This window comes from Paralichthys olivaceus, chromosome 14, assembly GCF_024713975.1.
Source record: "Paralichthys olivaceus isolate ysfri-2021 chromosome 14, ASM2471397v2, whole genome shotgun sequence".
Taxonomy (NCBI): Eukaryota; Metazoa; Chordata; class Actinopteri; order Pleuronectiformes; family Paralichthyidae; genus Paralichthys; species Paralichthys olivaceus.
The window spans coordinates 18,849,637-18,875,499 of record NC_091106.1 but is presented as its reverse complement, the minus strand read 5'-3'; the positions used below and the strand labels follow the sequence as shown (position 1 = coordinate 18,875,499).

Sequence of the window (25,863 nt, the reverse complement as noted above, 5' to 3'; positions counted from 1 at the left end):
TCAGACGGGCTCCTCGTCAAAAACCCAAATTGGTTCTTTCTACTATCAAAAAACAAAACAAAAAGAAAAACAGTGGGCCCTGTAAGAAAGGAGCCATCAGAGGAGCTCCGACGATGAAATTATACCAAGTGTTGGCCCCTCAGAATTATCACAGTCACGAGGAAGGAAAGCTGAAACCGCGATTACTACGAGGTTAGAGGCCAAGTTGTCGCTTAAGATGAGAAAGACAAGTTTGTGCCATGTTGATCCCCTTTTGTATGGTGATGGATTGGCCCTAAACACTGCTCGCTGTCTGCTCCCCGGCTGCATCCTGACTAATGAAAGACTACTGCTGGGTTTTGGGGGTCAATCCACTTACGGAGCAGTCAATTCCGAGAGTAAAAAAAACAAGCTGCTCTGCAAGAACGCGAAATGTGCAAATACCACAGGGAGCAAATTTAATCAACTATCTTTTGGTTTGCAGAAATGCAGCTGCCTTTCGACTGCGCAAACAACCGAGACCCCCCTCGCCGTGTCGCTTTCCCTCGCCTCGCACAAGCCTAAAAGCTTTTACACCCAGGTGATGATACTCTATCTGCTATGACGGCCACTCTCATTTGTCACGCGGCTCTGTCCGACACAAACTCAATTGAGCAGCTGTGATCAGAGATCTCAGAGGTTGTCAACGACAGAGAGAGAGAGAGTTTCCTCGACTCGACCTGAAGCAGACGCTGGCGTTTTCAGCCTCCTCCTGCAGAATGAAATGGATGACATGTTTAAATGTATCTTTAATGGGACACCAAGTTCCCGTTTGAGTGAGTTCTGCTGGAAGGTTAGAGCGAGAGTAGGAGACGGAGAGAGAAAAAACGTCTTATCAGGAGATTGGGAATTGGGTCAGGCGAGGAATTACATGCCATTCTAGATCAAAGTTGCCGTGTGTGTTTCCTCAAAGAAGGGCCCCTTATTATCAACTTAGACTTATTTCTCAGGGCGCACTGTGCGTAAAAGGAAACATGATTTAATGTGTTTTTGTTAAAAGAATGAAGGGAAAAAAAATACTCGGCTATTTAGGACAGGCATGTTTCCCAATGGTAAAACTATAACAAGAAAGAGAAAGGGGGGGTGTTTATTGGAGATGTTTGGGGTGGGGGTGTCATTCATGGCTCCATTGTTAATTCCTGTCATTATATAAGATCCTCTCTTTCTGCCTCTCTAGCTCTATCATCGGATCTGGAGGAGGAAGGCTTTAAATAAACAGCCCGTCGAGTTAAGCCAACTGGAACCCTTCTCAATAATTATATCCAGCACAATACTCAATTTACATTTCATTTATTTAGCTGAAGGACTTGACAATGTGGCGAGAGGGAAGAGTGACATTAGCGGCGGATGATAACAACCAGAGCGGTGCGCTCCCCAAGGGGAAGACGGTTTAGTCTGTGCCTCAGAGGGAGACTTTACAGAAAGCAATATGTCATTAAAAATCTGCACCATCTGTTCAGACTTCTTCTTTATGTGTCGTCATGGATATAAAGCGCAGTGAAGATACAAAAGCAAACCTCAGAAATGCAAACTGTAGGATTTTATCTCTCGTGCTTTGCTGTGCAATTAGTTGTGATTCTGTGTCCCACCACCAACACAAGAAAAAAGAAGATAAAACAACCTCTAACAATCGCTTTCCCTCCACGAGGCTCTAATGATCTCCGTTTGAAAATCTCCAGCCCAGTCCTGCACAAACTGCTTTCACAAGACTGCAGCGTTATTCATGTGACACGCATAGTTTACGGATAAACAAGCAGGTAATTTCTGATAAAGTGCAACCAGCTTGGCTTCAAAACACGTTCCCTCCAGATTACAGAGCGTCACCTCTGATGTGGCGAACCTCCGCTGCTGTAATCACTGCAAATTCAGAACAGGCAGCGTTTCACATTGGACAACAATGATAAGAACTTCAGTGGAGAATATCTACGAGCTGCGATAACATATTTATGTTCACATGGTGGCTCCTGCCAAAAACAAAAACTCTTTTAGTTCTCTCTGTGATTTTCCTTGTGATTAAAACAAGTTGAATAAGAGCTGAAAATGTCAATGGGGGAGATTTTTTTGTTTATGTTCTCTCTTTTTGTTGATTTTATTTTATGAAAGCCGTCCAAGAGCCGTTATGCATTGAGTGCACAGTATAATACACTGTGAGAAGTAGTATGAAAGGCAAATAACATGAATCATAGCGATTATTTGGCAAATACTTGTGTTGTCTAAGAACTTGCCAGTCTTAGTGATGACTGCCAATATGTGTGTCATAAGACCGAGGCTATAAATGATCAAAAACGCTACGAGAATCAATTTGTTCCTCATGAAAGCCAAACACTGAAATATTCTGGTGGTTTGTTCCATATTTATCCATCTCTGCAGCCCTCTATCTTTCTTTCTCACATTCGATAACTACCTTCAGCGAGACAAATCCAACTTCTACTGTAACACAGTGTTTCTGCGACTGGGCTATTGTTAACTTTAGATATTATGCTCTGACACATGGAATGAAACAACAGCTCTCCCCTGAGTTATGGCTGAGGGGAAAATCAGGAGAGAGAGAGAAAAAACAAAACACAAGACTGGCTGAATGCCTCTCATTTCGCCAAGTGCTCCTCAGGCCAGTACATAACAAGGAAATGGACTGACAGATTGAGAAAGAGGACAGAGAGGCAACTATGATCTATTGTTTGTAGCCAAGGCTCCGTCCGACTCGCCTGGCAGTCAATATATTCAAAGAAAACTAAATATATTACCCCACCTGCACACAGATATTTTACAAATACAGATTACGTCATTTGTATTTTTTCAGCTTAATGAAAGCATTAAGGACACACACACACACACACACACACACACACACACACACACACACACACACACACACACACACACACACACACACACACACACACACCAAAGGTCTGGAATCTATCAAAGCCTCCATTGCAATTACGTTCCACTGCGGGAAAAATGCATTACCTCTGTGCTGTGAAATGAACACTATGTTATTCTACAAGGCTATAAGTCCATCTTCCATACTGTGTACTACAGTATTCATCCTGCAGCAGTGGCTCTGTGACCCCTCGCATCACTTCTACCTCACAGATGACGACGGATATTAAGTGAAGGTTGAGAAACTGATCTGAAATCAACTGCAGGAGCTTTATTCCATTTATTTATTTCTAACCTTGGGACAACACTCACCACAACACCGTGATGCTGAGGTAGAATTAGACGGGTATTTAATGTGCACTGTAATTAGTTCACACACATACTCTCATACTCATATTCTCACATACTGTATGTCATCAAGTTATTCTTATCATTTCTTATTCCATGAGGTAAACAAGAAGCTCAGCCAAGGTAAGCCACTGGTGTGATTCAGAAATAGAACCGGATCTTTTAAAGGCACGACAATCTGATAAAGTACACAAACAGAGCCACAATAAATCACTGTGTCCTGTGTGTTTGTACTAAATCCTTTGTTGACATCGATTGTGTTTCTCCACATTTCTAGATTCACTTCCCCAAGATAATACAATAAACTGAATCATACATCATTCAGACATATTGTTATTTAATGATGGGAAAAGTTAAACTGATTTAAGTAAATAAAGCAACGTATAGACACTTGATTATAAGTAAATGTCCTCCACCAGAAATGTAAAAGTTAGTAAAAGTACCACATGCAGTACTCAGTACTCACTAATAGAGTATGAAGTGTGAATATTCAGTAATATTACGTGGCTCAAATTGGTTTTAGTACAAACTTGAATTCCACCACCGTGATTTCTTAATGTTGATTTGACTTTCAAGTCCTTTCTCGTGCACCACAGGACGTCCAAGGAGAAGAGGGTAGTTGTACATGCATTCATAAAGCAGATGGACTGGCGTGCTCATAAAATATGCAGAGTTATTCACTGTACAATCTGTGATGTCTAGAAAGCCTACTGAGCTGCACAGGATCACCCGTATCTATCTATCTATCTGACAGCATGAGTGAAACTGTGCGGGAGAAAGAGACGAATCAGGGAGAGACGTGCACAAAAGACAAATCTGCACTGAAATATTAATGTTGCTGTAATACTTGAAATGAGCATCGTTTTGACAAAGACAAATGCGGAAATCTCTCTCCAGAAAGGCTGCTGGTTGGGTAACACTTAAGTATGAGTCAGGCTGTAACGAGAACTGGCAGGCAATTTGTTTAAGAGAGAGAAAAAGGGGAAGTGTTTCTAAATCAACACACAAAACTGAGATTAAAAAAAAAAAAATCCGGGTCCTTGTGATTTTAAGGCTTTTCATTAAATAAATATGAGGAAATTGGTTTTCTTTAGAGGTGGATGGAGTAGTACTTATGAGAGAAGCTGCACTCTTCCTCTCTGCCTGTTTAAGATGCCTGGCAGAGGTCACATCAATAGCATCTCTGTTGTTCCAGACCTGACTAATGGAGAGAGGAGAGACACAACTGTTGTTTCAGAGCTCGCTAATGGAGAGACGGAGCTCTTCATTTCCTCTGAGGCCATTCTCATTGTTTAACCATGCACCAGCCTTCAGACCCCCCCCCCCCCCCCCCTCCCTCCCTTGTGCGAGTCGAAAAACACATTATGTGACATTCCAGAAATAAAATAACACAAATTATTAATGAATATAGCTATTCGAAGAAGCTGAATTTGATTACGGTGTGAGGCATAACAGGATATGGCTGGTGTGCTGGGTGGTCCCCCCCCCTCCCTCTCTCCTCTTCTCTCCCTCCCCTCTCTCTCTTTCTCTCTCACAGTGTGTCTTTCTCTCTCGTTCTCCCATTCAAATTCGAGGCATGCTCAAACATCTAATAGATTTTTCCACCCCAGCACACAATTTACTGCTTACAGATTTAGAATTCTCTGGCTTCCGGCCAGGCCACAGTCAGAAGGGAATTAATGATATGAGCACATCAGTGAGGAAAAACAGCTTGTGATTCTCTTTCCTACAGGTCTGAGCATAATGAAGAAGATACCGCCATAACAACACCCCCCCCCACACCCCTAAAAAAAAAACACAGGGGGGGGGGGTGCGAGAGGCACATAATCAATACATACACTCAATTAAATTACTTCAAACGGGGATTTTGGACAGTTTGTTGAATTAGTTCTACGGAGAAGGCAAGAATATGTTTGAGGGGCGGAAAGCAAACAAGTGTAAACGATACAATCTGACACAGATTCTGACTGGAGGAGTACAGTGTGGTGTGTCTTACAAAAGCACGGCATTCTTTCTCCGTCACAGTCACAACATACCATTACTCCTGTAACACCACAGCACGCGCGCTTTATCTTTTCCAGGGAACCGCTTACTCCTTTCCCACGTCGCAGTCGAGACATAAAAACATTTTCATGTGTGATAGTGGCTCAAAGTCCCAAATATTGTTCTGTATTGTCACTGAGACAAATCAAGCATGAGAAGACAGCATCTGTCTGTTTCCTTATCGCCAGCACCAACCCGCATAAACAATCTGTGACGCTCTGAGCAGCCTCTGAAAAGGGACAGAATCTTCCCCCTACATCAAATTGAAATGTTCCGACTGAAATATTGTCGGAATATCAACTCTGGCATATGTGCGAAACCTGGCATACAGATCAAATGTTGCATCAGAATGGGAAATACAGTGATTCTATCCCCAAGCGGGCACAGGGCTGAAAGGAATCTTGAAATGCAACGATATCAGGGGAACCCAATAGCCAAGTGTTTAGGGCACAAACCACGTGTTGAATATAGGCATAAAAAATAAAAACTCCACTGATGTACGGTTCCTCATCGACCTACAGGCTCAGCAAATGTAAATTTAGCTCAGATCGCATAAATGTGTTCCAATTTTATACCGCACACTAATCCTAAGCTGCTTTTAACAAGACGAGTCTGTATCAAAATCAAATGTATGTATTTAGTCTATTTTAAATGTGCTATCATTGTTGCACGATACAATGCACAAAGGAAACTGAGCAGCTGCTCGCAGTAAATTAGTCATCTCATTGTAAGGTTTACAAGTTCGCAATTTAAAAATAATGTATTAAAACAATAGTCAGGTGTCACTGCATAGCCTACATATTCAAATTATATAAATAATTACTCACCAGTAAGATATATCTTCCTAACAGCTTCCAATGTGAGTGAAATTAGACAAAATCCAAAGTCTTACTCGTTTATCTGACACAAATATGAGCTTTAATTAGGTAATTATCTTTTATTCATTATGTCCGTCCACCTCAATGCCACAACAAAGACAAACAAAGAGAATTTGGTGCTTTTATTATATTATATCGACCACGGTGAGCCCGTCACTGACATACTGGCATCAACGTTTATCAGAATAAACTCATCACTCAATCAGTTTGCTGAGCTCAGACTGCTGAGGCTTCTCATTGACTCTTGGTTAACTGTGACAAACGTTAACCTTAAACTTTTACTCTACCATCAACTGGAGAAGTATCTGGATTCCTCCCGCATTAATCATCAGCTGCTCCAACCACAAGCTGAAGTGTCCTTGAGCAAGACGCTGTGCTCCTAAATGACTCCTGAAAAAAATATATAAGTTGAGGAAACCTGGAACAAAAGCACCAGTGGAATTAATGCAATGCACCTAAAATATACAACATACACAATAAAGGAAGGTCAGTTATTATGCATTACAGAAAAAAATCCATAATGATAATTATTCTTTTTAAACATACAACTCGCAACAAATAGCCTTTAGAATTTAAATCTATCATGTCCATTTGGGACATTGACGGAGACATTGGAAGAAAAACATCAATCAAAATGTAGCATTTGCTGCTTTTCATTCAAAGAGCTGCATGACGAACATGTCTTTCCTTGAATAATAATAACTGACCTTCATTACCATCACTTACTGAATATTCTATGAAAATGTTAATGTTTCCTGATATTTAATCCATCATGCGGCCTCCAGTTCTCCGCATCAGCCTGATGTTATGGTGGGTCAAACTGCACAATTACAAACTGCTTTAATATGCAGCACTGCAGGAAACATGTATTTAAAAGAAATATTTCTGATCTCGAGATAAAACTAAAGACCAATAATATTATTTTGCAATTTAATGGGGTCAATTGTTTGCTTTTCAAAAAGGAGCACAAAGCCAAGGTGGAAGGGTTCATGATTTTGCAATCCACTGCATATTTTTTTTTCTCAGGCTGCATGGTTAGTTTGAATGTTTTCTCAGATCCCTGATCCTCACAGCACTGAGGGATGAGTCAGCTGCAGATGATCCTATAGGTGAGCGCAGGAGTCAGGAGCTCCCTCTATGTTCTTTGAATGCAGGAATCAGAGGCTGTGACCTTGTATAATCCTCCACATCATCTCAGCTCACAATCTGCTCAGCGCTTTCCGCACTCAGGACTCGAATTTAAGAAAGACAAGACAGGAAACCTATTGAGCTATTTTGTGAGCAAGAGCCATCCTTTGTGTGCGTGTGTTCTTTTTTTTTTATTATCATTTTCCATTTATGGCTCTCGGCACAAGCCAACAAACAGTATCAGCAGATACCAACGCTCTGCCTCGTAGTATACGACCAGAAACCAATTTCAGCAGGCAGCAATGAAAAAAAAAAAAAGAATCAGGCCAGTTCTCTGGGGAGAGATAGAGGGGCAGAATGTAAACTTCCCTAGCAAGACATCCCTGGTGGCTTTAACTTTAAAAATAATAACCTCTAATACTCACAACAAGATAAACTGAGTGGACATTTTGCATTAATTTGATTACATAGATTATGTTAGGACTGTAAAATACTCCACACACTCATGGAAATATTTTATCCTCTTCTTGTGGAATTTGAGGGTCACTTGTTTTCAGTTTCATTATTTATAAGTGTTTTTTAAGCACGTTAATGGGATTCAATGTCACTTATCTTACATTATGTTCATGATGTTATGCCAAGAGCGATAAAGATAATCTCATCAAACTCATGATAATAAAGCAACACACGCATTGTATTGTTACATCCGTGGAGCGTTGCCAGATGGGAAACGTTGACGTGTGGTACCAGAAGCTTAAAACCATCGTATTTTGAGGAAAATGATCGTATCCGAGCAGGGGCAGGACGCCCAATGCCAACGGTTGGAAGCTGTGTCAAGATTTCGAAGCGATTGAGTCACAGAAACAATTCTTTTAAGGCACAAGGCTCTTATTTTGAAACATGAGACAGGAAGGACTTGTGTGCATGATTGGCAGAAAAGACGCCACATGAGAAGAAATGCGTAAACACACACATTTAGCTAACCTGCATTTTAGCTGTAAAACGTGATCAGTATTGATTATCTCATCTCATTCTTAATAATAAAACCAATTACGCATATTTTCCCAATTATTTGACCAAACCTTTAACAGACCGATGACCCCGATGATTCTCTAATGTTTTAAAGGACTGTGAGAAAAGGCCTTCATGCCTCGTGGGCCACTCTTTTAAAACTGTGCGTCCCAAAGCCTGAATAAAGTTGGCATTTGAATTATGATCCCAATCATCTCTCTGCCTCGTAGCTTTTGCAGAACCGCAGCTGTGGATGCTGCAGGACAGATGTGAAGGTCACTTGTTTCTGTAATTAATTACTTCACTTTGTGCGTGCATCTTTGATTTGGATCTTTTTGCATTTCCGTGGACAGAGCAGAGCTTTGTTCGCTCTCTGTAATTCCCTGTGTAACACAGATCAAGAACAACACGATTTACATTCTGCTATTTGAGACACTTATGTCTTGTAGTATTTTTCATCCGTTGCCTTTGAGACAAAAATACATAACAGTGCTCTTAATTCACACTGGCAGCATGCCAGGAAAAGTTATGCACTTGGGGGGGAAAAAGCGCAGTTTCCCTCGATAACAATGGCACACTTTATTGCTCTTTAGCTCACAATGGTGTTTCTGTGCAGCTTGTGGTGTTGCTGCAGTATCCTGTTATGGGGGAACAATCCAATTCCTCCGACATAGCTACAGATCAGCCCGAGAATAACAATCAGCAAATACATCATTCAAGTAATACAGCGAGCAGCCACTTCAGGCTATTCTGTTCATAAAAAAAAGAAAAAAAAGATGTAGAGCCCTATCATAAAAAAGTCTGTTTAGTCAATGAGCCAACATATTACACAGAATTAGGAACATTCAGCTACAGGATGCTTTAAGGGGACCGTTATATCTGATCTGCTGCTGTGATATGAATATTTCATTTCGGTAGTCAGCAGCATTGCAGTGGCACATTTCATATTTCTATGCAAACCCTTGCTCAGACTAACGTGCATTTGCCTTGATGAATAAGTGATCTTTCTCTCTCTCTCTGTCTCTCTCTCTCTGTCTCTCTCTCTCTGTCTCTCTCTCTGTCTCCCAAACTCTCTGCCCCTCTCATATTGTTCGACTGTCAACAAATGACACACGCCAAAGATGTAGTGAACAAACAAACTAATGGACAAGTGAGTGCACACCACTGATTGTTGGTGTGTAGCATGTGTGCATGTTTCCGTTTATGTGTGTGTGTGTGTGTGTGTGTGCGCGCATCAAAGCATGTGCGCATGCGTGGGTCTCTGGTGCCCTGCCAGAGACTGAGCCCGTTCTGCTGAGTGGGCAGATTCTCTGGCGGAGTGTCCCATCGGAGTGACAAGTGCATTTAGAAACAGCCTGATGGAGTCATTAACGGCAGCACCGCTCATTAGCAGCACATTCACATACACGCACACACACATACCCTCAGCAACAATAGCGTCAGGTTATTACACTGACAACAGATAAATCTATAAAATCTAGATGAAACAGCACATTTATACAAAGCTGTGATATGGAATATAATATCATTTAAGAAGCAGGCTGACAAATGTATTTATGAAAGCAAGCAATCACATCCACACCCACAAGCACAATCAAACTGTATTGATTACTGGAATAACAACAAAGCTTCCATTATCGATCCTCTTGTCCTTTTTGTGTATGAGATTCAAGCAATGTCGAGTAATCAAGGGCATTACAGCAGCACACAGAAATACACAATGGCTCCTCTTCCTGGAAGAGCCCGAGCAGAAAACAGAACAAGAGTCGTCAATAAACCAGTTTTCTACTGAGGACGGCTCAATATTTTCATGGCAGTTTAACTTCTACGTAGGCTTTAGGCAAACGTGATTATTAAAAATGACTTAATCGAGGATCATAAAGCTAAAACTGGCTTTAATCACCATCATACAAACTTACAACCTGACAAGAGGAACTGTAATTCTGACGGTTTTTCCAACGTGTTGGCTAAGCTACATTATACCATTCTAATCAACATTAGGCATTACACCACAGCCATGTGAGGGAGAGAGAGAGATAGAGAGAGAGAGAGAGGCAAATAAGTGGGAAACGGCTTCAAAGGGAACATTATGTTCTTTCTGATTATTAGACTCAAACGGCAGCGTTTCCTATTTGCATCAGGTGAGTCATCAGCAGAGACAATCCAGCTTTATTTTGGACCCGATTCACAACTGCAGTGAGACCCAGAGAGCCCGGCGCACGAATCAAACATTCCCTGACAGTTAATGGCACCGTGCACATGATGAATACGCCAGACAACCATTCACACACATACACACACCGCAATGGTCCTTAAAGCTGCTGAGATACACAGTCAATTATGAGCAGGACTGATGGGTGCGCAGGTATCAGAGGTGCTGGAGCTGCAGTTTGATGTGACTTAATTATTTAAAGACATTACAAGCTGAATTATGTGATCGTTGCTAGAGTCAGAAAACAAAACTATTATACAGCAGGATGGTCATGCGTTGGCAGACACGCTGCCATTACTTCTAGCTCGCCTCTATTAGTGCGATTCTCAGCTCATTATATCGGGAGGAATACCAACTATATACTGATGAATTACTCCAGTCAAGACAGCACTTGTTAAACCGACCGTAGGACAATAAAAATCCGCTGATTTATGGAGGAGACAGGACACAAATACATAAACATTCAACACAGCGGCAGAGAGAAGATGGAGACACTGCAGTAACACTTTGGAAAGAAGAAATGCTTTGAGGAAGGAGAGGTTTCTGCCGGCGCTCACCTAGCTGTGCCCTCTCTCTCTGAACATCCTTGAAGTTGAGTCCGCTGGTCAAGGTGCTCTCCCGGTAGCGGTGCAGGGCCTCCCGCCTCCCGTTGGTCCCCAGCTCCCGGAGCACGGAGGGCTTGAGAGGCTCTGCCTTCAGACCGTGGACCCATCCTGAGAAGTCCGGTACCGTCCACTTCACCAGGTCCTCCAGCCGAACAATCACCTTCTCAGACACTGCAATTACCTCGTGCTGAAATGAGGCAGGACAGAACCGCAATTACAATCAGGACAATGATGGGAGTTGAAAATATGCAGCATGCAAAGGTTATGGATCATTTACTAATGTAAGAATTTAACAACTTTCTCTAAAAGTCACATATCTGCAGGCAGAACTGGAAAGTGATATCTACAAACAACTATTTCATTTTTAGATTAAAAAACTATTACTTCCTGTAAACAATGCATTAGAAATAATTGCAACCAAGCAGAGAGAACTTTTCTAAGTATTTAACATCAAATCTTAATCCAAACAGTCATTAGTGGCCATACATGTGAGACAAGTGTATACTTGACAATATTTACCTCTGAAATCCGAGTGTGAAGTAAATTAGAGAGCAAATACCTCACATGTGCATTTAAGTAAAGTGCTTAAGTGAATGTAGTTGCATTCCAACAGGGGTAAGTAATGTTTGGCAGCATGAGCTGACAAAACCAGGCACAAAGGTTTGGGCAAGACAGACTTTAAAAAATGGCTTAAAGTTGCAGTTGGTCGAAGAAACAGGACAAACAAGAGAACGTCCTTATTTATGAAATAATTGGTATGTGCCTCGAGCAGCATTACGGCTTCATGTTCATATAAGTAAATTACAGCGACATGAATATGGATGATGTGGACGATTGCTGAATTGAATTTACGCCAGCAGTTAAATCAATGTCGATGAGGACAAAGATGTTTTAGACTTTTCGATTAGCATTTAGGGAACTCAGGCTCCACGTATCCACCGGGAATGCTGAGGTTTTTTTTTTAGGTTTTTAAATCCCACGTCACACTGGCTATGATTGCACCTTCAAACATGTAGAGGAGTAGGAGAAATGTCATTTGTTACAGCCAGGGTGTAATGAATGAACTGGAGAAAGCTGCGAGCCAGTGGTCTCCCTGACACACAGTAAAATTAATGTGACACTGTCAGGAAACTATAAATGTAAATCCATAGCGGTGACGTGCACGGCTGACACTGAGGGCTGAATATAGCCGTGGCGGTTTTGTGTACATACTTCAGTCTGCTCAGTTGGCTCACTTAATAAGATTTGCTCTCTTACCAGCGTGTGCTTCGACCTTTTTTTTTCTCCGAGGTTGATTCAACGTCTTTTAATAACTCTCATGCTCAAAGAACTACGAGTCCGAAGGAGAGGGAAGGAAGCCGAGATCCTTAAATGTGTTTCCATTTGAAGGGCTAATGGATGAAGTGCTTGTAACCAACAGAGTGAAGTGGTGTGCTGGACGATGGCTATTACAGAAACAGGGAAATCTGGAGGACAGATGTGTACTGGCAGAAATACAGACTCCAAGTCTTTCTCTGATGTTTACATTGGTTATCTCCAATTTAGCAGGCATCTGTGTCCCTGTACACATGTCCCCTAAAAGGGCCTGACATTAAAATAACACCCATCTACGTCCTGCATGAATATAGAGACGGTGCATGCAATAAAATAATACACCCATGCAAGCTAATAAAACTGCAGTAAAACACTGCAGTAAAAACCTTCCTTTGTGGAGCTCAAAAAGCAAAGTTCTAGTTCTTTATTGGCATCTGATGCTGCGTCCCCATGTTTTAATGGATCCTTTCAATGAGTTCATGTTATTTCATCTCCATTTTCTAAAAACAAACAGCTTTTCAGAGTCTCTCTGTACAATTACCTATATTCACTCCTCACATCATCTGCAACTATACAGGCATATCAAATCCCAACCAGTTGGAGACAGTATTTCCTTATAAAGGAAAAGCCTGCGAGGGATAGCTTGATATAGCTGTGCCTCCCTCACTAAGTAGAAACATCAAACATGGGTTTTCGGTCTTCTTATAATGAGCTGTCTTCAGCTGTCAAGTGGTGCCGGGTGCTTGTAACCAGCTTTCCATGCAATGAAAAACTGACTGCCGCTCCTGCTGTCAGAAAAGCAGGCCATTTGAATAATATAGAGTAACAGTAAATAGACTTCAGCCTGCAGCCAAAAACACACTGTTGTGTATCTCTGCAGAATTAGCTACTGTACTTTGATGCAATCTACTGACAGCACACACGGAGAAACAAAACCACGAAATATTCTACTTCAGTCTATCTGAAACGAAAAAATAATGCACTGAATGTTCTGCTGCTGATGTATGAGGCAAATAGCAACGTTTCAAGTAATTCAATGGCACACCAGAGCGTCCAGGCAGCACCAGCAAATCTTAAAAGCACACAGCCGTTCCCTCCATATCAATCAGCCCAATGACACGGTGCCTTGTGTGAGTGTCAACAGATCCTGTTTGGGGACTTGTTCGGGCTCAGGACCAAAACACAACAGGTGAGAGCAATTCAGCAGCTGTCAGCACAGTCTAGAATATAATCAGTCTATGAACTCAGCCGCGGCTCGAAGAAAAAAAATAAAAGGATTCAACCATTAGCTTTGGCATATACTGTTTATTTTTACCTCCGCCATGGAAGTTATGTTTTTATCGCTGTTAGTTTGTTTGTCACTTGTTTGTTAGCAGCATTACACAAAAACAATTGTACTGATTTCCACCAAACTTGGTGAAAGGATGTGGAATAGCTCAGAAAAGAGCACAATACATTTTTGGTGCGTTTCCAGGAATTTTCTATCTTTCTCTTTAACTTTGCCAAATAGGATGTTTACTTTGACATTTTTACCAATTTCCCAGCAAATGATTCAAGGATCTTAATGGAGAAGAACACAGAGGGGACTGATTTCTATGAGTTTGTGTAACTTGGTGCAGTTTGATTGAATTAAAGACGACAGTTGAGCCTTGACGGCAGCTTGCGCTCTGCTGAGTGCCATTCTGGTTTTATTTATTACTTTACCAAGCAGTTTCAGCTGCCGTGATACAGCACATTCAGTCCGGACGCTGAGCTCGGGCTTATGGTTTGTGTTTAAGCAAATACTGTAGACTTAAGAAATGTGCAGGGGTTACTGAGAAGCAGCCAACTGAGTCAGAGTAGAGCAGCCAAACTACAGTGAGAACTGGACCGAACCAGGGCCGCACCCTGTGATTATTTTCATTTCTGTATCATCTGTCCATTCAATTAATATTTCAGCTGATAAAGACTCAACAGTGAAAAATGATCCCAATACTTTGTGTCCAACCAACAGTCCAAAATGCACAGACACTCAATCCACAATCAGATAAAGTAAAGTGAGCAGCAAATATTTGAAATGTGAGAAGCTGCAACCTGTGAACGTTTGACATTTTTGCAGAGCTGACACGACGACAATCAATTAATCAATTTCCAACTATTTAAGTCAATAGCTGATTGAAATCATGTTGTGGTTTTTTTTACAAAAATGCCCATAATTCTCTGTTTGTGACTTATTAAATGTGAGTATTATGAAAGTGAAGTGAATATCTTGAGGTTTTAGACGTTAGCTGGACAAAACAACACATTACAAGGTTTCAAACTGGAAATTCTTCTTGTATTTTTAAACAAAATCAATGACTTCAACAATAACAGACTGGTTGATAATTGGAATATTAGTTAGTTGTAGCTCAATGTTTCTGCTTAACAAATTAACTCAAATTATTCATCCATTACTAAAACTGTGGCTGATTAATTTTCTGCCAAACCAATTAATCCACTCATTGTTTCCTCTCTCTATTAAGATGAATCATTCCCGTGGTATTCGTCGGCGTGGCGGGGGTCTCCTGCTCGCCACTCGGATTTTTCGGGTTTCAAAGAGAAACTTGGGGCCTCGCTCTCCTGTAAATGCCGCTCGTCCACACTGGGCTGTCGTTTCGAGTTAGGCGGCTTATAGTTTAGCAAAGCAGCAGACACAGCCAGCAGGCCACTTGATAATATAGGTCAGAGGACTGCAAGCCCATAGCCAAGAGGTGACACTCCACATCAGCAACATACCAAACAGCCGGGTGTCATTTCACTGACACCTCGTACGCCGAAGCATTAGGAGCATTTATACACTCTGGATCCTACACTAAAGGTCTTAATGCGTTGGTATGATTTCACCTCGGGTGTGTCGATGAACGCACGCACTCACCGACTCCTCATTCTGGGACCGAGTTAAAATGCAAGGTAACACATTAACTGCTGAATGTTACACTCTGTCTCCGCTCTTCCATCAATAATTCATGTTATTACTGCTGCGGCATGATATCTCCGAAAACACTGCCGAGCGAATTTATTGCTATGACTGCACATAATGGACTCAAAGTGGAAAAAACAGACTTCTGCTGTGAAACTGTAGATAACTCTGTAGCAGCACGACTCCGGCAATCTCACTGAAATTAAGCCCGCTAAAATCCATATCATTCAATTTGTATGGATGTGGTGGTGTACCGGTGGCAAAACAGAGCGTAAGGGACATTCCGAATTCTATGTTCGGTGATCCAATTAGAAACAATGCACCCTGAAATATTCCATATCGCTGCGAACAATTCCCCACGAGAAATCCGTGCCACTGCGCACCAGCAGTGGGGCAGACATTCCTGACTGTCAGCGTTCTGGGCCGGAGCGTTGCATCGCTCGGACAGGACTTTCAGTTTGGGAGTCAAGGGGATGCACGCTCCCAGTGGGTGGGTGTCTTTCTATACTGTGGGTACACACATACATGCACACACACACACACATACACACTGCTCCTGTCATGCTGGGAAGGTTTCAGCCTGCTGCCTCCGAGAGGTCAGCGCTGGAATTCCTCAGGCCAAAGGAGATTAGTAATTGAGTAATGGACATGGTGACATGGACAATGAGGAGACAGAGAGGAAGAGAGAGGAGAGGTTGAGAGAACGAAAGAGAGAGAGAACAAGGGTATGAAACACAATATGAGTTCATTATCTATCTCTCCTCCCCATGACTGACCTTGGCTTCGGTGTCCCAAAACAAACTTATCTGGGAATTAAACAGCAGCTCTGGGGAGTAAGCCAGGGACAATTGAATTAGAATATGTTGGGTTTTTTTTTAGACTGCCTCAAGACGAGATAGAGTTCAAGGTACAGCATTTAAAAGGTGAGAATTATTGTACATAATGTTCTGGCACTTAATGCATGCAGTTTATTCATATGCATAAAAGTTGCTGTACTATCTGCGGGGCGCTGAACTCATCTTTTATTCACCGATTCCATTAAGAGATTGCTCTAACATGAGCCTCGGTGATATATGAACTTTGCATTCTGGCGCGGTCATAATGACAGAGAAAAATAGCGAGATAACAGGAGTTTTCAAAAGCCTTTCGAGAAAGTGGGAGAGGCATCCATCATGTAAGGTGACACCACGCAAAAAGCTGCGTCAGCTCCCTGGAATCACTGCAGCTTTGTACCCTTGTATTTTAGCAAATGCACACACACACACACACACTCTACCATATATACACACACACACACACACACACAGACAAAAAACAAACAAAAAAGCAAGATGGTACACCACAGTTAAGAATGAAAAATATTGGCTGGAGTATTAAGGAAGAGTTTCTCATCTGTGGCTACATTCTCCTCAAAGGTTATAATAACGATCCACTGTAGCTGGGGGCGCTGGAGTCATGCATCAAGGCAAATGTTTGCCTGTACAAGTGGTTAGTCAATGACAAAGTGGAAAAAACCGAGCCGAAGAGCAGCAAACGTCTCCGGCCTGTTGACAAACCAGGCGTTGCTGCTGCAACATATCATTACTGCTGGCTACGAAGATACAAAAGAGTTTGGGTGAAAAAGAGTCAGAAGATTGTGAAGGACGGGAATGACAACTCCTAAACCGGTGGGAAATGTTAGTAGGGTTTTTTATAGCCTTTGAAGTCCTGGGTATTCCATTTTAAAGGTTTTAAATTACACTATCCTAAAAAGCTGGTAATAATTTACATGCTATTTCAGCAATGGTGAGGAATTCACTGGAGGGCAGTGTTCAGAGTTAATGACTTGTTCTGCAGCAGGAGGAGGCACACGTGCACGCCACAAACGCACACTCACCCCCACCCCCCCACACCACCTCTAAATTCCTGCCATTGTTGTGTGAATGGGGAGATTTGGTATAATGCACAGACCGGCCAAGACCAGAGATCAGTATGGATAATAAAGATCAGTATATAAATGCGCCATATCACATTTACACTCCAGTCATTCAGCAGAACGACCTTATCCATCAAAATGCTGCTTGCATATCTGAGCCACTTACACTTAACTCAACTAGCATCCCAGATGCCTGAATTACCCATTCAGGGTTTCTCCCTGAGGAAAAATCAAAGAAGCAGCAAATGAATACAATCTAATTTCCCTACAAGCTGGCTTTCCAAGCACTGAAACACATGCATGGACGACTGCCGTGAACCGAAGAAATGGCTCTGGACACATGCCAAAGTGTTTTCCACAGCAATCAATACTGGCCTACTGCTGCAGTCCCCAGCCTGTCACTGTGTGTGTGTGTGTGTGTGTGTGTGTGTGCGTGTGCACGCCAAAGCCTTGTCAGCTACAGGGACAGAATAGAGGAGAAGAGAGGTCAGATGAAATCAGAGGTGATGATAATAGCACATTAATATAACATGATCCAGAAATATTCTCAGAGGTTGTTGATTCCCATTAAGAGCCCCTCGCTGTGTTTGCAGTAAAGTGGGGTATATATAATATAAGATAAGCATAAGCAATTAACTGCCTGAAGCAGACTATACAATAAGTGGGTGTTGTATGCGGCGAGTTGTTATCTACAACAGCTCTCTCCTCTCTCCGAAAAACAGAAAGTATTACAGCTGGCGAGCAGCACACCAGCAGGAGAGGCAGGCCATTTGGAGTGAGAAGAAATAATGTGTCACTCAATGAGTTTTAAAACACATGTGACTGTTTAGTCGGTGGCAGTTTGCAGGCAGACAAATAGAGCGGAGGCCCCAATAGAGGGTTTGTCATAATGGGTGAGCAACTCGACACAAAGCCTATTTAAAGAGCAAGCAGAACTCAACTGGTGGGGGTAAACACTGCTTGTCAGGCTGAGATACAATGAAAAATGGAGGCAACTCCACATATGGACTTAATAATTAACTCAGTATAAATAGATTAATACAGTTTTATCTGGATGTGTTCGTCAGCCATCCAGCAAACGCCAGCGCCGAGAGCGAGGTTTATTCAATGAATCACTATTTTTATTTCCACCCCGGAGCTGACTGCATTTAAAGCTGGCTGCGTTTAAAAGGAATTGACCTCCAACCCTTTGACAGAAGAAAAACAAGCACAGTAGGTCATGGGTTGGTTCCTCTTGTGGCTGCACAGCGCAGCAAAATAAGGCAAACACACGGCGCAGGAGAGGCTGAGAGCAAACAAATACCTGAGAAATAACCAGGAAATTACATCATATCTCAGCACTGAGAACACGAGTGAATCAGTAATCCACTTCTGTGGAGCTGGTTCAATATACAGCTGTAATGTCTATAGGGGGGGGGAGGAGTTGAGGTATTTGAAGGATATTGGCTTCAGGCTTAAGATAATAGTTATCTACAGGATAAGAGGTGCGATCACGCTGCACCGGCTGCTTTATACAAGTCAAGTGTCCCAAACTGTTTCTGTTTCACGTTGAGTGAAGAAAAAGAAGAAAATCAAGAGTAAATCAAACTCGATCTAAGAATAAATGTCATGAGCCTCGTTGATACTGAGCTGTGGCTTTACCTCATGACGCGGTGTGTGCTGGTTGTGAGAACACAGCACACTTCCTGAGAGCTCCAAGTTATCAAGTTCAAATCAGCATGAGTCACTGGGCTAATTTGAACTCCTGATTTTCAGCCAGTCAATTACAGATTTACAGTTCGGGGTAACTCTCTGCACATTAAGCAACCAGAGCCTTGGAGAAATATGACTAATGTGAGGTTAATAAACTGCTTAATAAAACACCTAAAAGAGTGAATATAAAATGATCCTTTCACACGTACGTCACCCGGGCGCAGGCTTTAACAGCCAGCCTGTTTTAATATCACAGCTCTCCGAGGCTGGTTCACCCTTCCTGTTTGTTTTTTGGATTACGGGTTGCATCTGTAAGCACTCCTGGCTGACTCATGCGGTGCAGATTAGTGTTGTGGGGCAAAGTCAGCGAGAATCTGAATGGGCTCAGTGAAGGTCATAAAGTGACTTTAAGTTGTCAGGGCAATTTCCACCGTGTAATATACAGTAAGTCGTCCGATTCGCTGAGAGCAGGGAGTTCGACGAGGCTTTTGATCGAGATCAGCCTGCAGGCACCTTCCAAACACTTAAACATATCATCCCCTGAATGATACCACTTTATGGGTCTAGCCTCTTGTATAATCACAGTGCAACTTCAAAGTAAGAAGAAGAAGAGATAGTTTATTGAGTAAGAGCTTGTGTCGCTTGTGTTTGCAGGATTGTGCTGTGACGCAAATTTCTACATAATTCATGTGGGTAAATGACTTGCATTCTTCTTGTGTTCCCTAATACACAAAATACAGCAGAAGCATGATTCTTGCTTGAGAAGATTTCACATGCAGGACTGTGAGCTGTAATGGAAGCTGCTACATAATTCATGCAGGTAAATGACTGTTATTCTTCCCATGTATGTAATACGCAGCAGTGGAACTATGATCCTGTACTTTTCATTATGTCCCAATTTGTTTGAGATTGCAGGATTATCCGATAATAAATGCATTTCAATGATTTATACTCCTCCAAGGTTTCCTCGCTGTTGTCTGATAAACTACAGCTGGAGTCTGGTCCTGTGCTTCACTTTATGCCCTTAATCTCTTGAGAATATTTCAGAAGCATTTGCAAGTTGCTACATAATTAATGACTTTAATTCTTCTTATGTCATCTTATAAATAAACTACAGCAGTATTTTGAGTCTGTGCATTGTAATGAGAATATTCTATTTGTATTTACAGGATTGTGCTGTGATGCAAGTTGCTACATATTTCAGTAAATGACTTTTAATTCTTCTCATGTAACCTCAGACTCAATCTACAGCAGCACAATGAACCCGTGCTTCACTTTGTCTTTAATTGATGGTGAACATTTCATTTACATTTGAGGGATTGTGCTGCAACACCAGTTACTGCATAATTCATGTGGGTGAATGACTTGTACTCATCTTACGTAACCTCATACACAAACTACAATGATCCTGTGCCTCACTTTATGTCCCAGTTTGTTTTTAGAACATTGTATGTGCAGGATTAAGTGCTGTGATACAAGTGTGAGACAATTCATTCACTTGCATTCCTCTTATGTTTTCACACTGTTATCTAATAGTCCAACTGCAGCTGTAGTGTGATTCACTTTCTGTCCTTAATTGTTGGAGAATAATAATTCATTTGCATTGGCAGTGCAGCTCTGCTGGTAGATTTAACCAATGGAGTGGAATGTAAGCACTTTGCAATGCAAATAAGTCTTTGGGAAAGGGGCGGAGTTGACAAGTCGTTGCGCAAGTGTGGCCTCAGAACCGGCGATGCATGCACTCAAAGTAATTACTAAATAATTGCAGCGTGTTAAAGGCTAAAGCGAGGAAGGCTTCGGGAGATGATACCCGCTCATGGAGGAATCCTGCCACAAATGGCCATAAATAGCCATCTTCCTCATGAAAGGGAAATGTGATAGCCACTCTATTACTCAAGAGGAAAGAATGTAAGTAAACCATCAGCGGAAGAGTCAAGTACAAACACGGCTTTGTCCTTCCCCATAAACAATATAAGAGCACAGAGTCGTGTCCGTGCAGCCGCCGGTGATCAGAGGCGCAGAGCAGTAATTAAAGCGCTGCTGTCGCTGGATGAAGAAAATCTGAGGGAACAGATCATCATTTGTAAAAAAAAAAAAAAGAAAAAAGATCAGAGTAATGCCATTCAATGTAACCGGATCACACGCGCCACATATGGCGACGGTCAATCATAGCCATTAGCTCCCTGTGCCAACAACAACGTCTTAATGTAACACAAGGGCCGTCTCACATTGTCGGGAGTGGAAATGTCCACATGGAAAAATATGCAAAGCGTGGAGAGGAGTTAAAACGTGTCGGCGCTGGCTCAGCTCCGCTTTATTACCAGAGCTCTGCCTCTTTCAACATCAGGCGGCATTACAACATATCCAGTAACTATCTCACCGAGCGATCTGAGCCACATTGATCCCATGCATTCATTATCGTTTCGCAATTTCCGCCCATATGTCAGCATTTGACACGCTTCACCCAGAGAAATGAAACGAAAGAGCCCGGGCGCAGGATTCTTGCGGATTTTCCCCCTTTATAACACAATTAACCCCATAGAGCGCAGCGGCAGCCTTATTGAGCGCAGCTGGACAAGTGCACATTCAGCAGTTGACACCACAATAGACAAACAGGCTCAAGGAAGACCGGAGAACAAAATAGTGCCTGTAGGTCAGTCCCTTCACTGCCCGGACACATCAATGTCAACATCCATACATGCGTTTCTGAACGTCACGGCAGATTCACCAGCAGCCAGCCGTAAAGATGCAGTTCATGAAAAATGCTCGTAAACAGGAACAGGAACAAGACACGATTAAAGACAATTCACACACATTACGCGTGATTATTCATCAGGCGATTAACAGTCCTACCTCTCCATGAGCGACTGTCCGTCCCTGGGGAGTATCCTTGGGTAGAAAATAAAGTTTGGAGCTTGATAAAAGTTGCTTGCTTGTTCTTTCCTCCCAGAGCAGCTGAAGCTCCGCTATGCAAATAGGATCCTCCGGTTTACATCTGACGAAGAAGAAGTCTCCGAGAGACAGAATCCTCGGTTTGCTGTCCCGGTTAAATTTAAAGGCTTTATAGAATATATATGGTCCATGTAAACCGCAAGACGAGCCCACCCACTGTGGAGGAAAACACAAACGAGAGAGATTAATGAATGGATTTTATCAACTCATTTTGTAAACAAATCATATGTTTGGCACAAACATTTTCAAAAACCACCGTGCGTAATTACGCACGGCTGGCGAATATCCACATTGAAGAATTCTCCGTTTTTCTGCGCACAATTAGTATCATGCAGGCTAACTATTTTTAGATGGTCAACATAAGACACAGATGTGGTCGAATGAGACGCAGAGTGTAAAAGTTTTTTAGGATCAGACACATGAGAACATTTTGTCGGAAGGCGACGATGAGCGCAGAGCGAGAATCAAACAATTCGACGGTTGATAACAAACGTTACCTTCAGTGAGTTCGGCTCCATCTCGACGTTATGAATTGATTAAACTCAACACGCTCTCCAAACTTGCTGGCTTGAATGGATTGCCGAAGGTCCTGCAAGGAACACACGTCTGTGGAGTTTCAAACATCGAGTATAATCCAAAGCGAGAGGTGGAAAAAATACGTTTCCAGAGTAAACACCCTTCAGGAGTCATCGTGTAAACCCATTGTGCAAATTTAAAGGCGGAAATCTGTGATTCAGATTTTTTGGCGCATTTATATTGCGGGTAATCACGTGTTTGGACCAAATATTATCATGTAACTATAAACAGACTCGTCATTTTTAATCGTGAGTGATTATTTGTTGTGTTTTTAGACAGAAAAAAACAATTTTCAATCATTTCCCTGCCTCGAAAGGACGGATGTGTGCCATTATTCCGCGTTAAAGCGTTTCTCTGTGGATACGTGTCTTCCAGGACTTGTGTAAAAGACGTTCAGTATGAAAGCACATTTCTCACAGTAATGACACTGAGGCGCTTGCTGAGGATGTCTTCAAGAAACAATGTTACATGAGAGTTAATGGGGTTATCAACTGATTCCTCAAAAGGCGACGTGGGAGCCGCGAGGTGTAGGCGCAGCTCGGAGCGCAGCGGTGTGTGTGTGTGTGTGTGTGTGCCGGGGCTCAGACGCACAGGTTGGGGCTTTAAAGCTGGAAGAATAATGGCCTTTATGTATTTTTTGAGGCGAACATGAAAGGAGACGAAATTGGCCGAGTTAGGAAAGCGGGGCGTCACGAGATTGGATTCACGAGGCGCGCTCCATTTATCCATGAATCACGTTAAAACGCAGCGCTGACCTTGTGCGTGTTTATTAGAAATAAATCACACTTCCACGATCAAAGCCTCTTATATAATAATGTTGATGTATATTTTATTTTTTATAAACACTGGGTGATATACATCCTATATAATTATGAATTATCGATTTCAGCGGTTTTTCGTCACCGAGTTACAGAAACTTGACGGTTTCTGTTTCCCTCTGTGCTCGTTGTCCTCTGCGCCGGCGGAACGTGTCAGCTGGATTTTATCTTCTGTCTGGAGTTATTCATGTGTCCCGTCGAGCAGTGCCGGCCCCGTCCACACCGCGGCGCTGTTTCTCCACTGAGGTCCACCCTGTGCCCTGCATTTATCCAGCACTCAGATCACAGAGCCTGAGCAGCGCCACAGGCCTCCTCCTGACACCAGCTATTTCAAGTGCACTATTACGCAATGCGCCTTTTTTTTCCAGAAATGACGAGCAGAGCATACAGACGCATTGATTCACATCCACTGAAGTGTTTTCATGTCGAACTGACTCCGCTGCTGCTGTTATGAATGACTGGCTGCTATGTTTCCTTCAGATAAACAGATACTGATGAAGAACAATCAGTGGAATTAAGGATCTTAGATAATGATTTGTTTCATCAATGGCCTTCAGCATATAGATCTATAGATCTATAGATCTATAGATATAGATTTATAGATATCTATTTGTTATGATATGTTGTGTTGTGTTATTTTACCAGAGCTTGATGATGAACAATCAATGGAACCAAAGCTCATTAATATCATATTATATTATATTATATGGAAAAATATATAAAATATGGAGCACTGGATCTTAATGATGAAGAATCAGTGCAACCAAAGCTCATAAATAATGATTTACACCTATTTTATCAATATATAATTCAGCATATCGTATTATGTCATATGATATCATCATGTCATGTTATGTGAAACGATATATACAAACATGAACCATCATCAGAGCTCACAGGATTGAAAGCAGCAGCAGAACATTATGTATTAATACTGAAATATGAGGCGATGTTCTGTGACACTCGGATATTTTAAGAAGCAGTTCACAGCGTCAGGATGGTTCAGAGTAAAAGGTGGATTACACAAAGGCTCATTGTCTTACATGCGGCTGCAGCAGCGTTGGGATTCCTGCAGAGAATCCAATATAAACCGCAGCCCTCAGAGTTATCTTTCCTGATTTCTCTCACAGCCATTTCAGTGGCAGAATCAATGGGGTTGCATTGTTAATGGCAGCCACAATAATGAAGTCCTTGGTTAATCAATGGCACCACTCGAGCTCTTATCTGGCAATTGCAAGTGTTTGCTTGTCAACAGCCAGAGCCCAGCAGTGACTGCAACAGTGTGATGCAGACAATTATGTGAATTGGTGTGAACGTGGCTCCTTGTGAGAAATCTGAAGTAAATTGAAAAAAGCGTGTGTTGAAAGAGAGACGTGACTGTGATGATATGATATCAAAATATCAGCTGCAGTTATTTAAAACTAAGCCGTGCTGGAGGATTCATAAAATCGTAATTTACAATCTCAGCTGCGTCTCTTTATCTCAATTTGTCTTCGTGGTGAGATAATATTCAATAGAGGACGTTAACTTGAGAAAAGGGAAGAACTTGAAATGTGAAAAGAATGAACGAGTAATGGTCCCACACATCCTCTGCATTACAAACATTACAGTGATGCACTGTCGCCGTGTTTGACAGCTGAACATCACTTTCAGGTAGGAATTAACTGTGTTACACCACATCCATGTTAAAGTGTGACAGCTCGAATCCCCTTTAGAGAATCTGAAGTTAACCTGCTGCAGCCTGCACGATGTGAATCTTTCAGGTTCAGTTCACTTTATTTTCCACTTTTGCTCAAACGTTTGTGAATCATTCACTATTTCCTTTGTTTCATTCTCAAAGCTGTGACATTAAAATGGCTCTTGCCACTGCTAATATGTGTCGACTGCACGTGTGAGCAAGGAAGCCTGAAAAATCCTCACACAGTACGACACTAAAAAAACCTTGTGATGGGAAATGAAACAGAAAAATGGATAAAAAATGTCTCGGGCAGACACTTGCTTAGAGCAGAAACGCACAATGACTGGATAAGTGGTGAAGCGTTATTTCTCGGCACAGGTGTTCCACGTTCCACATAATGAGGCGGCCTCAGCAGGGAGCCACAAATGTGGTTGGAACGCCACCTCAGAATGGAGAGCTGGGGTTACACTTTCAGCCGCAGCAAAGCAATGCAAAAACCATTAAAATAGCATATTCCTACTTAATTGTGACCATATGCTGACACGTCTGAACGGTGAATATGAAACGCAGTTAGAATTACTTTTATACAATTGGCTCTTTAACCACCACAAAGCCACAGGTAGGAAATCTACTGGCAGACGGCTGCAGAGATGAATTTAAATAGATGCTTTGAGCGTCTCACAGAGGGGAGCCATGGAGAAACAGATTTTTATGACAGTTTTTGACTACACAGTTTAAATAATGGTTGGAATGACTGTTGATACAGGTGATAAACTGATTTGTTGATTGACAGAATATAGTTTTTGGGATGGTCGGATTAGTCTATGGAAAATATCCATCACAGTTTACTAGAT

General features: G+C 42.0%; 1 protein-coding gene across 1 annotated transcript in view; it reads right to left on the bottom strand.

The window, feature by feature from the left end:
• Nucleotides 1-22,662, bottom strand: part of arid5b (AT-rich interaction domain 5B) — a 75,005-nt gene extending 52,343 nt beyond the window's left edge. Inside the window, exons 1-3 of the mRNA XM_020096580.2 lie at nt 22,435-22,662; nt 21,839-22,093; nt 11,079-11,313 (exon numbers count right to left, since the gene is read on the bottom strand). Of these exons, the coding sequence (XP_019952139.1) occupies nt 11,079-11,313; nt 21,839-22,093; nt 22,435-22,455 (511 nt within the window). The 5' untranslated portion in view covers nt 22,456-22,662. The remainder of the gene's footprint in view (nt 1-11,078; nt 11,314-21,838; nt 22,094-22,434) is intronic.
• Between the last annotated feature and the right edge of the window lie 3,201 nt (nt 22,663-25,863).